The sequence below is a fragment of the Nyctereutes procyonoides genome, unplaced genomic scaffold (assembly GCF_905146905.1).
Source record: "Nyctereutes procyonoides isolate TBG_1078 unplaced genomic scaffold, NYPRO_anot_genome, whole genome shotgun sequence".
Taxonomy (NCBI): Eukaryota; Metazoa; Chordata; class Mammalia; order Carnivora; family Canidae; genus Nyctereutes; species Nyctereutes procyonoides.
The window spans coordinates 17,986,923-18,004,696 of NW_026575122.1; the positions used below are offsets into that span (position 1 = coordinate 17,986,923).

The following is a 17,774-nucleotide window of genomic DNA, read 5'->3' on the forward strand; positions in this document are numbered from 1 at the left end:
TTTGGCTTAGGTCATGATCTCAGGGTCATGAGATCAAGCCCCACTTTGGGCTCCATGCTAGGCATGAAGCATGCTTAAGATTCTCTCCCTCTTCCTCTACCCATCCCCCCCGCATGCACTCTCTCTCAAAAAAAAAGTCTACATTCAAAAGTAAAATGAAAAATCAACACTTCTTGCTTAAGAAGCAATTAAAAGAAAAACAGATTAAATCCAAAGTAAGTAAAATGAAATAATAAAAATAAAAGCAGAAACCAATAAAATATAAAATGAACAATATGGGTTATCTGAAAAAAAATTAACTGATAAAGCTCTAGGCAAGATATCACAAAAAAAATGAAACAACAATTCCCACAGCAGGAATAAAAAATGAAGTATCACTACAGATCCTACAGATATGAAGTAGTAAGAAATGGATATTATGAAGAAAGGTATGCTAACAGAGACAACAGTTTAAAGGAAACAAATGCTTTGAAAACTCATATAAAAACTAACAAGAAAAAGAGAATCTCTGAATCTCTCTTTACTCACTAAATTTTATCTATAATTTTAAATTCCCCACCAAGAAAATACCAGACCAAGAGGACTTCAAAGGTGAATTCTCTGAAACACTTGAGGGACAAATAATACCAGTATTATGCAGACATTTTCAAATAACAGAGGAGAAAGGAAAACCTCCTAACTTTCCTAAAGCCACCATAACCCTGATATCAAAATCAGACAGACATTACAAAAAAAAAAAGATAACTCACAATTTCTCTCATGAACATAAGTATCCTTAATCAAATATTAGCAAAATGAATATAACAACAGATAGGTTAATAAATCATGACCAGGTAGAGTTATTAACTCAGGAATGTAATATTAGTTTAACTTAGAAAATTCAATGCAATTTACCCATAAAAGATCTAAGAAAAATATTTAAAGACCATTTTGATAGATAATAACACTATGTTAAAGTCAGTATCTTTCATCATTAAAACTGGGAATAGAGGGACACCTGGAAGGCTCAGTGGTTGAGCTCAGGGCATGATCCAGGGTCCAGGGATTGAGTCCCACATGAGGCTCCCTGCAGGGAACCTGCTTCTCCCTCTGCCTGTGTCCTGCCTCTGTGTGTCTCTCATGAAAAAATGAATAAAATCTTAAAAAAAAAAAAACTGGGAATAGATAAAAGCTTCCTCAACATGTCAAAGGCATCTATAATCTTCAGCTATCATCATACTTTACAGTGAAATAATAAATTCTTCTCCCCTGAGATCAGGAATAAGGTAAGATTTCCAATATCCCCACTTCTATTTAATATTTTATTAGAGGTCTTGGCACCGCAATAAGACAGGTAAAAGAAATAAAAGACCTATATATTCAAACTCAAAGAAATCTGTTTATATTCACACATGATACCATTACGTACATAAAAAAATCATAAGGAAATTTTAAGAAGTCAACTCAGCAATATTGTAGGACACAAAAACCAAGTGCATTTCTGTATATTAACAGTTTATTGGAAAATGAAATGTAAAAAATAACATTTAGAAATGTAAAATACTTAGAGAAATTTAATGAAAGCTATCCATAACCACTATATTGAACACTATAAAACATTACTGAGAGAAATTAAAGACTAAATAAATGGTAATTACTCAAGAATTATTAAAGTTCTGTATTGACGATATTAGACTGCAGGTTTTTTGTAGAAATAAACTGGCTGGTTATTGTAGATCCTTTGCAGTAAAATGCAAAGGATCTACAATAACCAACTAATTTTGAAAAAGAACAGAGAAATCACGTCTGGCTTCAAGACTTACTATACAGCTATAGCAATAATGGTGGTATAAAACTGGCAAAAGTACAAATAGATTAATGGAATAGAATAGGAAATCTAGAAAGAGACCTACACACACAGTCAAATAATTTACAACAAATTTGCCAAAACAATTCAATAGCAGGAAAGTTCTTTTCAATGAATGGTGCTAGAAATACTGGATATCTACATAAGAAAAAAACAACACTCTCTACACATCACACCATATACCCTCCCACCTCATCCTCCAAAATCTTCTCAGATCACAAACCAATTATAAAACTTTTATAAGAAAACATGGGAAAATATCTTAACAAAACTGGGATAAAGATTTCTTAAAGCAAAGAGCTCTAGCAATAAAATTTTTAAAAACTGATAAATTGAGGGGTGCCTGAGTGGCTCAGTCAGTTCAGTCTCCGACTCTTGGTTTCAGCTCAGGTCATGATCTTGCAGAGGTGAGATCGAGCCCAGAGATAGGCTCCCTGTTCAGCAAGGAGTCTGCTTCAGATTCTCCCTCCCTTTCCCCATCTGTTCCTACCTTCAACTTGCATGTGGTGTGCACTCACTCACTCTCTCTCTCAAATAAATAAATTAAATCTTTAAAAATAATTGATAAATACAACTTTATCAAAATTAGGATGTTCTTCTCATCAAAAACACTGTTAAGAAAATGAGTAGCCGGGCAGCCTGGGTAGCTCAGCGGTTTAGCGCTGCCTTCAGCCCAGGGCCTGATCCTGGAGACCCGGGATCGAGTCCCATGTCAGGTTCCCTGCATGGAGCCTGCTTCTCCCTCTGCCTGTGTCTCTGCCCCTCTCTGTCTCTCTCATGAATAAATAAATAAAATCTTTAAAAAAAATGAGTAGCCAAGCCACAGATTAAATATTTACAACTAATATACTGGATGAAGGATTTGTAACCAGAATACTTAGAATAATTCCTACAATCCAATAACAACAAAAAAAAAATACTTTTTTAAATGAGCAAAGGATTTGAATAAACACTTCACAGCAGAAGAAATATAAATGGCTAAAAAGCACATGAAAAATTATTCAACATCACTAACCATAAGTGGCTAAAAAGAAAAAGACTGCCATGATCAAAGATCGGTAAGAGGGTAGAGCAACTGGAACTCCCATATATTGCTGGTAGGAGGATTAAAACTACTCTGGAAAACTGTCAATTTCATAAAAAGCCAAATATACATAAACATATATATAAAAAAAATAAAAAAATAAAAAATAAAAAAAACATATATATAAAAACATGTGTGTGTGTGTATATATATATATATATATATATATATATATATATACACACACACACATATATACATACACACATGCAGACACCAGCAATCCCACTCAAGGTATTTATCCAAGAGAAATGAAAGTATGTGTCCACAAAAACCCTTCTATACAATTGTTCATTACAACTTTATTCACAAAAGCTAAGAACGGTTCTATGAATCACATTACAATGTCCTTCAGCATGCATTTTAAGAATAAATTCATATTAATGCCAATTTAGATTTCCATTTAAATAATGGAACCACATAAAATGTGTCTTTCAACAATTATATGATTTAACTCATATGCGGAATTTAAGAAACAAAACAGTAGGGTAGAGGAAGGAGGAAAAATAAAACAAGACAAAGTCAGAAAAGGAGACAAATCAAAGAAACTCTTAATATAGGAAACAAACTGAGAGTTGCTGGAGGGGATGGGGATGCAGGGATGGGGCATGTGGGTGATGGGCATTAAGGAGGGCATGTGTGTAATGAGCACTGGGTGTTATAGAAGACTGATGAGTCACTCACTGAACTCTACCTTTGAAACTAATAATATACTATATGTTAATTGAATTTAAATAAAATTTAAAAAATAAAATGTGTCAGTATGCCTCTATCAACTACCATCTTTAGGGCAAAATCGTACATATTATGAAAAACACAGAAGCTTATATGTAAGAAATGCTGTCTCTAATTCTGCGCAATCCATTTTCTACCAGTTCCACCTAAATTCTTTTAAAATGACTTTTTTCCTAGTCTCTCCACGCTGGAATCTAAGAATTCTTGAATGATGCATCAGCCCTGACAGATCCCTTCACATTCTGGTTTTATTCATCTCCTGAACTATAACCAGTTAAGCTGTTATACTTTTTTTAATTGAAATATACATCTCATAAATATTTTCGTGTAAAAAAACAAAACAGGGGATCCCTGGGTGGCTGAGCGGTTTCACGCCCAGGCCGCGATCCTGGAGTCCCGGGATCAAGTCCCGCATCGGGCTCCCAGCATGGAGCCTGCTTCTCCCTCTCCTCTGCCTGTGTCTCTGCCTCTCTCTCTCTCTCTATGTCTATCAAAAATAAATAAAAATAAATTAAAAAAAAAAAAACAGAACCGTTGCATTCAGTTCCACAAATGTGTTGGAGCTGTTGTCTTTTCAAATGCTTTAAAGCAGGGTTTTTCAACACCCATGCTAAGGATATACTAAACCAGATGATGCTTTGTTGCAGAAGACTGTCTTGTGCTGGATATTTAGCATCAGGGCTGGTCTCCATCCACGCCGGGTTAGTATGACAATCACAGTGTCTCCAGACATAATCACTCACAGTTGAGAACAAGACTTAAAAGATTATCTCAATATGTTTTCTCAAGACTTCCTATCATTCTTTCTGCCTTAGGCAACCCTGCCTCTGAGTTTCCAAACCATTACCAAATCTTCAAGATCCAATTTAACAATTTTTCTAGCGAGCTTTCCCAGCCAGCCCCACTCATTGCTTCACAGCTCCTAAAGCACCTCAGACCTCTGAAAACACTCTTAGTCTGTGAGTCCCCTCAAAGCCAGGCCTTTTAGCTTCTCATTCTTGCATCCTTAGTGCCAAACACAGTCCATGACTGTTTAAGTGCCTGAATGGCATGCTCTGTAAGATACTTACAAATATACCCTAGTTAATGTGCTACAGAAACATTATTATTCAGCCTAACTGCATGGGCTTCTGGAAGCAACATGTTCTTAACTTACTTTTCAAGTGACAAACAAGAAAGTAGCATGCACATAGCTGCTAAATAAAGTCTTTGGTGTCGCAGTACTTGAAAATGTTTACTGCTCCAGATACCTAGTCGACTGCCTCCACCCACTGTCATCGTGAAAATATAAATGAGGGAATTATGAAAGTAAGAAGTATCTTGCCATCCTTCAAGACTAATATACCAGGAATCAGGCAAAAATCAAACCAAACAGAACATCTGAAATGTCAGATTAATGAGAGCAAAATGGGAAGCATTTTCTTTAAGCAGTGCCTGAATGTGATGTGTGGGAGAACCTCACACAATGGTAATTATTTATCAAGCAAATGTGTGGGGGTCACAGCACAATGTGGCATGTGATAAGCATATGAAGGAAGCTAAAAGCACATTATATAACAAAATGGTTGGGACAGGAGGAAGGAGATGATGTTTAATCCTTTGGAGAATAACGCTGGATCTTCTGACATACTACAGCTTGCCAAGGAGCAACTAACCACACAAAATCCTCTTCCCCCACTTGAAATGAGTGACAGGATCATTTCACAACCCACAGTATCCAGTGTGTGGCTGGCATGAAGTACTGAATGTTTACGTCATTTTAATTATGCTCCTTATTTGCAGCTGCATTTTTTTAAAGCTTTATTGAAATTCACACTATAAAATTTACTCAGAGTATATAATTCAACAGCTTTTAATATATTCAAAGAGTTGTAGAACCATAACCAAAATCAATTTTAGAACATTTTCATCACCTCCCCAAAATACTCCATATCAATTAGCAGTTAGTGTCCATTTCCCTTGAAACTCCCAGCCCTAGGCAGCCACTAATCTCCTTTCTGCCTATAACAATTTGCCTGCCCTGGATGTGTCATATAATCATATACATAGTCTCTTGTGACTCGCTTATTTCACTAAGCATGCAGTTTCCAAGATTCATCCACATTACAGCACACATTAGCTCTTCATTCCTTTATACTGCCAAGTCGCACTTCGTTGTATGAATGTAGCACATTTTATCCACCCATTCATCAGCTGACAGACATTTCAGTTATTTCTACATTTTGGCCATTATGAATAATGTTGCTGTGGACATACGTGTGCAAGATTTTTTTAAAAGATTTTATTTATTTATTCATGAGAGACACAGAGAGAGAGAGGCAGAGACACAGGCAGAGGGAGAAGCAGGCTCCATGCAAGGAGCTGGATGTGGGACTCGATCCCAAAAATCTGGGATCAGGCGTGTGCAAGCTTTTTATGCAGATGTAGGTTTTCATTTCTCTTGCATATATAACTAGAAGCAGAATTTCTGGGTCACATGATAACTTGATGCTTAACTTTTTTTGTTTAGATTTTATTTTTAAGTAATGTCTACACCCAACATGGGGCTCAAACTCACAACCCTGAGATGAAGAGTTGCGTGCCCTACCAACTGAGCCAGCCAGATGCCTTTGTGCGTAAGTTTTTGAAGAACTGCCAAACTGCTTCCCAAAACAGTTATACCTTTTTAAATTTTTATCATCAGTATATGAGAAAGCTCCAATTTCTCCACATCCTCACCAATACTAGTTATTATGATTTTTTAATTACAGCCATCCTAGTGAGTACAAAGTGGCATCACATTGTGGGTTCATTTTAAATATGTTTGTTTGTTTATCTAATTTTTTAATTAAAAACCTACTTAATTTTTTAAGTAGGTTCCTTGCCCAATGTGGGGCTTGAACTCATGACCCCAAGATCAGGAGTCACATGCTCTACTGAGGGAGCCAGCTAGGAGTCCCTCATTGTGGTTTTGATTTCCCTAATTGGCTAATGTTGTTAAACATCTTTTCATGTACTTACCAGCCACTTGCATATTTTCATTGAAAAACAATGTCTAATTCAAATCTTCTACCCATTTTTTAATTGGATTATTTATCTTTTTATTATTGAGTTATAAGAGTCATTGTATCCAGTCATGTATCCTGGATACAAGTCCCTTAACAGATATACCATTTGCAAGTATTTTCTCCCATTCTGTGGGCTGTCCTTTCATTTTTTGGATGGTATTCTCAGCACATGTGTTCCTAAATGTTCTTAGCTGAAACAGTCAAAGTATACTTCTGGTGAACTGAGAGGAGGAAAATGAAGCACAGGTCCATTTAACATTGATAATCGAAGTAGTAACGGCTAGTTGGGCCCCAACCCTCAACCATTCTCTCTTTCATTATCAGTGACAGATTCCAGAAGAATCAGAATAGCACAGGGATGTCTTGAAACAAAAGACAGCAACTGCCCTGCCTTGGCATTTCCCAGCCTCCCTTGCAGCTGGTTATAACCATATAATTCCATTCACATCATTATGGGATCAGAAGTGTTATGTTCAACCTCTGGAAAGTGTGCCTACAACAAGAGACAGTGCTATTTAAGTGGGATGAGGCATGGTGCACTTAAGGTTATTGGGAAAGTAAGCCATGCACAAGGGGGAATAAGACCTGGCACCAAGTAGCATGTTACTCATACTCACCCTGGTCTGATCTCCTCTAGACTCCCCCAAATCAGAGAAAAAAAAAGAAACTTTGCATTATTTAAGCAATCTTCTTTTGAGTTTTTCTGTTACATGCAATCAAACCTGACCTAAACTCATGCAACAATTAAGTGAAAGCTCTTGATTTATATCTACATAAATCAAATGCTAGCCCAGGCTCCATGCTGCTGTTTATGAAGTATTTTGCCTGTTGTCACAATGTTATCTGACTGCTTTTCCAACCCAAGGAATAAAAAAAATAGCAAAAACTGATACCCGAAAAGAAGACAAAATATGTTTATATGTTAAGCACATTCAATCAACTGTGAAATTACTATATGAAGGTGCCGATAGGAATGCTCTACAAATTCCATCAGAAACCCACTTTCAATACCCATCTGCTCCATAATGGGTTAAGTTTATTTTCTTTAAGCAAAATAACAAAAAAACAAAAAAACCACTGGAGTTCACAGCACTGCTGTGTGGTACAGAAGAAAAGGACAGCTGACTGACAGTTGCTTGATTGAATCTAATCCCAGTTCTGTCACTTCTAAGCAACAATTCAATTTCATTTAATTCAATACAAATTTGGTGAATGCCCACCATATAGAAAGTCTTGCGTTTAGTATCACAGTACCAAGTAATCCTAAACCAGGGTTTCTACCCTCGTGGAATTCATAATCTAATAGACAAGGAACAAATTACTTACAATTCCCAGTCATCCATTTGGCCAGGAATCGGAGAAATAGACAAGAGAAGAACCTACCTCATTCAATCTCTCCACTAAATAAGCTTTCTGAAACACCAGAAGTACCTCAGAGTACACTCACGCTCCCTCCAGATTTTGCTCCAAAAGTGGGAAACACACTGACAACGGGGTTGGTAGCAGGAACCTAACAGCCCCACAAACACTATCCTTCAGTAATATCAAACCTGAATAGATGTTTCCCTGCTTAGAAATGAAGAAATAAGCAAAATAAGAGGAATCAATAATGCAAAAGTAACATAACCCTAAAGACTCAAGAAGACACATAACAAAGTTATTTTCCAAGTTAACCAAAAACCTTTAGAAAAAGACTCACAATAAACATGTATCACTTTTGAAAAAATATTTCTGTGATATTAGTATTTACATAAGATTGAATATACTTACATAAAATGTTAAATCCTATAAAGGGATCATTTTTGTTCCAAGAATTCTGGGGAAATTTACAAAAAACAAACTATCTCCCACCTCTGCACTGTTCAAAATGCATCACAGAAGCAATACTGAGTAGGCAGTTGGGTAAGAACCTGAAGCTCAGGGAAAAGATCCAGGTAGAGATAATAAGTTTCAGAGTTACCAACGTAAGGATGGCACTTAAAGCCATGAGGCTGGACAAGCTCTTGAGGGTTAGGATGAGGAGAAGAGCTCAAAGATGAACATCAGAGGACTTCAACATCAAAAGGTCTGGGAAATGAGAAGTTGTAAATGAGTCTAGAAATCGAAAAGTCAATGGGGTATCAGAAAACAAACAGGAAGGTGTATTGTTTTAGAACTAAAGCAAGTATGCCATGGCGGGGAGTGTGACTGGCCATGTCAGATGCTGCTGCCAGCAAAGAGGAGGAAGGACAAGAGAGTTGACAACTTGATGTAGCACATGGAGATCATGATAGCTTGACAAACACAACCTCAGTGCAGAGGAGAGACAAAGGCCAGACAGGAGAAGGCTCAAAAGAGAATGAGAGGAAGAACATTTGAGATCTTAATACAACAGCTTTTGAAGAAGTTTTGTTGTTTATTAGAGGAGAGAAATGGGCAGCAGACAAAAGGGAAGACTGGTCAAGACACGGGTGTTTCACTGGTGACAGTGGTGGCATTTTTTTTTTCAAAATGGAGGAAAAAGAGTATTTTGTGTGCTGATGAGAATAATCCAGTAGAAAGGGCAACCCTCATGTTAACAAGAAAGTGATATTGTAGAGTAACACGGACAGGATGAGAGACAAGTGAATAGAGAGGCTCAGGAACACAGCTCACACAGAGACGGAGGAAGAGCAAGGTGTCTGGTACCATGATGGAGTGGGTGTTTATGGCAGTGGATGATCTCTTCTCATTGCTTCTACTTTCATAGCAAAACAGGACACAGAATTATTAGGAAAAGGGCTTATAAGGAGAAAAATATGAAATATTCATCATCAGGAAAATGAAAGAACTAGAAAATACAACACAATTAGTGGCTAGAATTAATGGCTCACTTGAGGCTAATGCTCATGAACCTGAAGTGATCCTGGTGAACATGCTTAACTATGTCTCTCTAGAAAGAAAGGAGGCAGAGGTGAACCTTACTTAAGCTGAGGTTGTACCAGCAAGTCTAATAAAGGAAGAGAAAGACAAAAGAGCATATTTAAAATAATGACTATTATGATTGAAATTAAACTAGATCAGGAAGGAAGCGAGGATGTAAGAAATTGAGTAACAATAGGCTCAACTGATTAGAGAGAATCTAAGGTTACTTACCAGGAAAAAAGCAGAGAATGATAGAAGGTGGTGTCAGAAAGAGAAAGGCTTGCAGTGGAGATTCTAGAGCAGTTGCCAGTCCCTGTAATGACAAGATCTAAGCAACAACTGTGAGAGTGGATGGCTGAGGCAGAGTAAAGAACAAGAAGACCAAAAGAGAGAAGTTCAAGGAGTCAGGAAGCAAGGTGCTAAAAAGGTTCATCTTAAGCAGTATGGAAATCACCAAAAATTATAGGAGCAGTAGAATTGGAAAGACTCTAAAAGCAGCTCAAAACACAGAAAAAAAGAAAAATATAGACTGCAGAGCAATGAAATCATGTGAATGGATAAAGAAAGAAAGAAGAGATAGCCACAGGAAATGACATTTAAAAAGCAATGGCTGAGGGCAGCCCCCGTGGCTCAGTGCAGCCCCCGTGGCTCAGTGGTTTAGCACCACCTTCAGCCCAGGGCCTGATCCTGGAGACCTGGGATCAAGTCCCACATTGGGCTCCCTGCATGGAGCCTGCTTCTCCCTCTGCCTGTGTCTCTGCCCCTCTCTCTCTCTCTGTGTGTGTGTGTGTCTCTCATGAATAAATAAATAAAATTAAATTTTAAAAAACAATGGCTGAAAATAGAGAAGTCCAAGAAATCTTGTGGCAACAAGCATGATTCAGTGATGGATGCTGCCAAAGCTGCCAAGTGCTGCATCCAAATTCCCACTGGGTTTTTTGTTGTTGTTGTTGTTCCACCACCACCACCACCACCACCACCACCCTCCCCCCCTCCCCCCCCGCACTGGGTTTTTTACTGAATGATCCACAGCAATCTAACTCAACATGACCATGGCTGTATTCATCATCCTCCATCCTTGGGCCTCCTTGGCTGTCCCTCTCAGTAAATGGCACTATCTAGTTGCTTAAGCCAGAAACTCTCCCCTCCTTCATTCTATATTCCAAGATCCAATTGGTCTCTAAATTTAGTTCTATACATCTCCCTCAAATGGATCCCTTAGCTTCCACTCCCACGGCTACCAACACTAATCCAGGACCTTTTCATCTACTCCTGCCATCTGCAGACCTTTCTCTACTCTGCCAGAATGAGTTTTGAAAAATATAAATGTATTACCTACTACTTAACTTAAAGCCATGTAATGGATTAAGCTGAGAAACCTCAATGTCAGGCCCTTGCTCCCCTTCTCAAGCCTTTCTCCTCCTCTTCTTGACTGCTCTAAAGTTGCTGGTATCTCTAGGGACCTCAAATGGGCCACATCCTCCCTTGACTCCAGGCCTTCACACATACCATTTTCTCTACCTGGAATAGGAGTCTCAATCCCAGCTGACTCCAAATAATCCATCAATCATCAACGAGATGCCAAATCCTCCATATGCCTTTCTTCAACCATCCATCTAGACTAGATGAGTGGTCCCCCTGTCATGATTTCCCAGTAAGCAGCTCTGGTGTCAGCAGACGTAGATTAAAGATGTCTATAAGAAGGAAACTGAAAAAGTAGGGATGCAGGCCCCTTACCCTACTTTAATATGGGAACTCTCTTTTTTATTGTTTCATATATGAATAAATGTAAAATTTTATTTGAAAGAGGGTTTCCCTATAAAGCAATTTAAAACCCACTAGAATAGATCACCTCTAAAGTTTTTCCCCATTTTCAGAGTCTATTTATAAAATGTTACCCTATATAGGTGAAAATAATTCCACGGTAATCCCTGGTCAATCTTTGTGAGGGGTGGACAGTGGTTACAATCATAGTAAAGATCATCATTGACCAAGTGTATTTGGCATGATCAAGTCTAGCAAACCATATTAACCACATTAAGCACACTATCTGGTATACATCACTGCTGGCTCACCTTTGTCAATTATTTAGGGAATGTCACAACTACACGGTAATACTCAGACTTATGATGTAGTGGCCAAGAGGCAGAATAGGCCTTAGAGGCAAAATGCAGGAGTTCAAATCTCAGCTCTCCCACTTTCCAACTATATTCCCTTGGAAAAATCACTTAAACTATTTATGGCCCAGATTCCCATCATAAAATGGGAAGGATAATACCTGCCTCACAGGCGGTGGTGAGGATTAAGTAAGATAAAGCACAGAAAAATTTAGAGCACCTAGCACGTCTGACACTTAGGACTCAGTAGATACCCACTGTAGGTAGACACACACAAATACTCAAGTTGTACTACACAGACTGAATCTTTTCTTAGGGTATCTGAACCAGTTCTCACTGGCCTAAAAGTTAGCCTCTTCTACAATGACATTCTCTGTCACTTTTTTCCAGTCCTGGAAAAATGCTCGTTAAACTACTTTTCTCATGGTAGGGCCAAATTTATCGTGACGCCTAATGGCACACTTCTAGGTATGTGGTCTTCAATTCATTTATTGTAAAGTAAAGCATAGCTTTTCCCTCTCAGCATCCATCCCATAGCCTTGGTTATATCATCTGAGGGAAGAGGAAGCATTAATTATTTTTGTATTTGTGGGTCCTGACCTGAAATGAACTTCTGTTACAAAAATCTCATACTGTAAACTTTTGTTATATAACTATGAAACAGCCTTATCTAAAGACCAGTGTTGCCAAAACCAGAACTGGCAAGGAACCACCACACTGTCAGACAGTACAAAAGAAATATTCTACAAGTACCAAGATTTTCCTTAGTGTGACAGGAGGACCTAGAAATAAATGCCAGAGAAGTAGTAGTATTATCAGACGAACTTTTTTCTGTTTTTAACTTCCTCCTCTCTGGCAAAGAGTCTTTTATAATTACTGAAAGTCATACAACAAGGCAAAAGATAAGCAGTCTTTGAGTAAACAGTTTGCCTATAGCCCTCCATCATACACAGAATACACACAGAAAATTCCCACACATGAAAACGAATATTGTTCTGTATTAACAACCCACCGGCTCTTGTCAGCTTTGTCACCTACTTCCTCACTTTCACTCATTATTCTTTCAATGCCACAATTAGGCCTATGTCAACAATGAAATGCTCCAAGGTAATTTTTTAATTACTCATTAGAAGGACTCCAAACTCCAGCCAAGATCAAGCTATTACTCTATAGATAAACACAGAGACAAAGCCTAAACTGGTCAAAGTGAATACAAAGCCTGGAAATGTAACAAGATAACATTCTTTCAGGCCAAGGAAATCTCTTTTTCAAGTTTCAATTAACTTCCACTTTTTAAAATAATTTTTATAAGACTCTTTCATTAAACGCAATAATTCTAATAACTTACCGGTCAGCAGCTTCTACATCAAAACAGAACCTTCTGTCAATGGAGTCAGTATGCCTCTTGGTACATTCTTTCAAAAAGAACACCTCTCCATCCCCCTGCAAACAATCATTTTAAATATTCTCAAAAACTACAATATAAGCATAGACACAGCAAAGAGGGTGGGGCCAAGGTTCAAGATTTTAAGTCCCCTTATTTTATTCTCTTTCAAACAAGTTTGTTTAAACACTATTTACAATCTTTTTTTAAAAGATTTTATTTACAGCAGCCCTGGTGGCACAGTGGTTTAGCACCGCCTTCGGCCCAGGGCGTAATCCTGGAGACCTGGGATCGAGTCCCACATCAGGCTCCCTGCATGGAGCCTGCTTCTCCCTCTGCCTGTGTCTCCACCTCTCTCTCTCTTTGTGTCTTTCATGAATAAATAAATAAAATCTTTAAAAAAAAAGATTTTATTTGTTTGAGAGAAAGAGAGAGAAAGCAGGAGCAGGGTGAGGGGCAAAAGGAGAAGCAGACTCATCACTAATCAGGGAGCCTGATGCAGGGTGCCATCCCAGGACCCTGAGATCAAGACCTGAGCCAAAGGCCGATGCTTAACTGACTGAGGCACCCAGGCACCCCTATTTATAATCTTAATCATTTTTGTCATGCTCTTTTCCTTAAGGTTTTCTGGATCTTGCTTTGATTACAGTAACATTAAACCAGACCTCATAAGCACTAATTTTAAAAGGTAGATTAACAATATAGTTTCCACATGCCAGAACATGTTATTCTCTTATTGCGCTCTTTTTGAACGAATAGTTTTGTTTAATTCATATTGTTCTACCATATGTAAAAGGCAATATGTGACCTTCTTTTCCTATAAAAACTTTAATTCCATATGAATCTACCTAAAAGGTATATCATAAGGCCCTATAGTAGCTATTGTGATCATCGAAAGTTAGAATCAGTCAATCAATGTGGATTTTGTTTCTGGAGTGGATCACCCTGAATTTATATTTACTTTATTTGTTTTAATACAGTACTATTTTACCTCACTAAACAATCCAAGGGAAATAGATGCACATGAGTTCTGAGTAAAGAACTATAAGAACTTTGAGTACCTACTTTTAGAACATTATTATATTTACTAAAACAGGAGAATCTCCAAGTAATACTAAACAAACATTCAAAAATGCCGATATTCAAAATGTCACAGTCATTATATTCTGAAATGTTTTTATTATGCAGTGGTTAAATAGAGATACATCACTAAGCAGACACGTCTTAGCATTTGAGTTAGTCCTGACAGGAACCTCACATGCAAATCTCATGCTCAATCTTATCCCCATCAGCCTTTAAGATTGATATCCTCCTCACTTACTCCTCTTTTCCACGGCCTTGATTTTCCATTTCTATTTTCATTATTATAAATCTATATTTGTATTATAAGTTGCTTTAACTATTTTTCAGGAAGATGCAAAGTATATATAAATAGAAGTGAACTTGAGTTAATTCTGTATTCACCTAGGCAAAATCATGCCCATCCACCCAGCAAGCAATGACTTCCGCTTTTTTTTAATGTGTTACCCATTATGTTCAATATTGGTGGAAGAGTTTTGCCTCCTCCAGACTACTGATTATTGCTATGAGCTACAGTTTCTATTTAAAACCCAAAGAGCGATCATCTTTCCTACACAGCCAATTCCTGAGATCTTCTTGCTATCATGTGTTGGTTTGCTATTTATTTCTGTGGGAGGAGTAGTTAACTAACTAGCAACTGCCTAAGTGAGAACTTTGTAAGTCTAAATGGAAAACAGTAAAATTCATTACAGATTATCATGTATTATGTTTTCAGACTGTGAACACATGTGTGCACATCAGATCCACGCAAATATCGATCTGACTGAACACTGAGTTATGAAAGCTCATTGTAGGGGTTCACTTTATCCTCCAATAATGGTGAAATAAAAGGATTCTAGTCCTGACCATTAAAATCCATACATACAATTCAAAAACCACATTGTTGTTTAGTGGCCTATTTTATTTAGAAATAAAAGAAAACAAAGACCTTAATCCTAAAACCAAAATATAATGTATTTATCATTAGTGAATAAAAACACCATTAAGATGTCAGCCTCAAAAACTACCTCACATAGAATACATAATATATAATCAAATACTTACAAGTTTTCCCCAGATCTATGCTCAAATGGGATTATGTTGAACTTCTTGGCTGCTTTCCGATACATGCAGTAGTGTTTGACCCAACTGGAACCAAATGGAGCGGGCCCTTGAACAAGAAATAGAACTTTATGTTTTTCCTCATAAATAAGCAGATATGCAGAGTTTCAAATATATTACTAAAGAGGAAAAGCCCAATAAGCAGCAACTAATACAGCTCAAGGAAACAAACCACCAACATTGTTGATTCCAATTAAAAAAAAAAAATAAGTAGGCTCAGAGAGATCATTTCAGAGAACATTCAATACTTTTCAGCGGCAAAGCAAGGAGTTGAAGACATACTTTTCAAACGGTTTGCTGGACTGCTATCTCACACCTAAAAAAAAATCTCTTAATTATGAGCTATATTTTTTATTTCCAGGTAGTAAGAGCTCACAAGGGTTTCAAGAATTCCATTCAATGTATATGATGGTTTTGGATTCAGTTCTGGCCTCTGAAAAACAACACAATCATAGAATCACAATGCTGAGAAAAAGCATCTAGTCTAGCATCTACGAGAGCATTAAGCCCACTACAGCACTTTGGTAGGCAGCTGCCCTTACTAATGATGGTAAAGCTGAACTTTAAAATGCAAGATGAAGAATAGAGAAGTGAGCTATTCACAGTGACCAGAACATTCTCAGAACTTCTTTTTACGGGGGATTCCTGGGTGGCTCAGTGGTTTAGCGTCTGCCTTTAGCCCAGGGCACGATCCTGGAGTCCCGGAATCGAGTCCTGCATCAGGCTCCCGGCATGGAGCCTGCTTCTTCCTCTGCCTGTGTCTCTGCCTCTCTCTCTCTATGTCTATCATAAATAAATAAATAAATAAATCTTTAAAAAAAGAAGGAGAAGAAGAACTTCTTTTTACTTCATATAAAGTCAGTATTGTCAGCACCAGAGCTCTTAGAAGAGAATGCTCCACGTCAGGAGTACCTAGCAATCTAGTTTCATATGCCAGTAAAATCCAATCATAACAAAAGTTACTCCCAACAGAGGCTGACAATTTTGTCTTTTACCAAGACTTAAAAAGAAGAAGAAGAAGAAGAAGAAGAAGAAGAAGAAGAAGAAGAAGAAGAAGAAGAAGAAGAAGAAGAAGAAAGCAACTAGCATCTTTTATCACCATCATTTTACCTGTAAACAAACAAACCTTCTATACCTAAAATTCAAGAAGGACAAGCTTAGGAGGGAGAAAAGGGCTCATTCAAAAGGATCCACCGAGCTTTAAGAAAAGCTTCTCACATTGTCTTGGGGCCACTGGGAGATGAAAGGTGTTACTAGACCACAGTAAATCTCAGCTCAGGCCACCAGGAGTGCGAAGACCAGAATTCAGGGACCACTGGTGTGTGTGAATGAATATGAAACTTGTATCCTATTCTATGGTTCAAAACGTATTGTGCAGATATTTCATTCAACACTAAGAAAAAACTTTGAGGTGGGGGATGGTGCATTACTATCTCTTCAGTTTAAGAAAACTTAAGCTTAGACCAAATGCCCAAGAAATGACAAAGCCTAACCTCAAGTTTGAGTTTCTGGTTCCAAATATCAAAGTCTTCCCACTCATTAAGCCACCATCCTTTCCCGGATCCCACCTGACCCAAATACACAGGCTTTTCACAGCCATCCATGCTCCAGATAATAGCCTAGAGAGCATGACATAGATGGACAATCTCAGCATTCAGGACCTGCGTGATCTAGAAGACATTATTTCTCTCCATTTTCTCAATGGTGCTTCCATTTTCTCAATGGTAAATGGGGTAATAATAGTACTATACACTTCAGAATGTTTTTTAAAGGATTAAATGAGGCAAGGTGTATAAAAAGCTTAGCACAGTGCCTGGCATACAGTTAACAAGAGGAGAATTTTGCCACTACTGTTTTCATTCTATTTTTCCAACTACTTTCAGCCCAATTCCTTTCAAAGACAGTAAGTTGAGAAACAGTTATGAATCTATAAATTAAAGTTTCCTGTGATTTTCACTTGGGCATATAATACAAAAATTCTATCCTTCCTATGTCTCTACCCTACATGTTAATTCAGTTCTTTCAAGTTCAATGAACAAACTGAGATAAAAAAGGTAAAGCATCAGAAAAATTCAGAGTTCTGCTTGCCATGTAACTCCTCTTGATGAGACATGAAGACTATGGTAGCCCAGACTGAATAAGGGCAAATGGAAATAGAACCACCATTCTGCCAATTGTATATGCATTAACTTCATTCTGAAGCACAGATATCCCACAGCTATTCCACAAGTACTCTCTCCGACTAAAGTAGTCAGTTTGAAAATCCTGTAAGTCAGCCACACTAATAAAAATTGTGAAGTGCCCTGACTACAGTCAAGGGTGGCAAAGCAGGAAAACAGTACACATTTTCACATTCTCCTTTCTACTAAATAGTAACTCAGGTTCTACAGTTGACGAACTAAAGTTTAAGAGTTGAACAGTTAAAATAATAACAAATTGTCAAAAGTTTTAAAGAATCTTTAGGTACCTTAATTTTAAAAACCAGGACACTCTACAC

At 37.6% G+C, this 17,774-nt stretch overlaps 1 protein-coding gene across 1 annotated transcript in view; it reads right to left on the bottom strand.

The window, feature by feature from the left end:
• The window catches only part of ARHGAP10 (Rho GTPase activating protein 10), a 310,929-nt gene that overhangs the window by 157,012 nt on the left and 136,143 nt on the right, over nt 1-17,774 (bottom strand). The window contains 2 exon segments of the mRNA XM_055336297.1: nt 13,061-13,155; nt 15,217-15,326. Of these exon segments, the coding sequence (XP_055192272.1) occupies nt 13,061-13,155; nt 15,217-15,326 (205 nt within the window).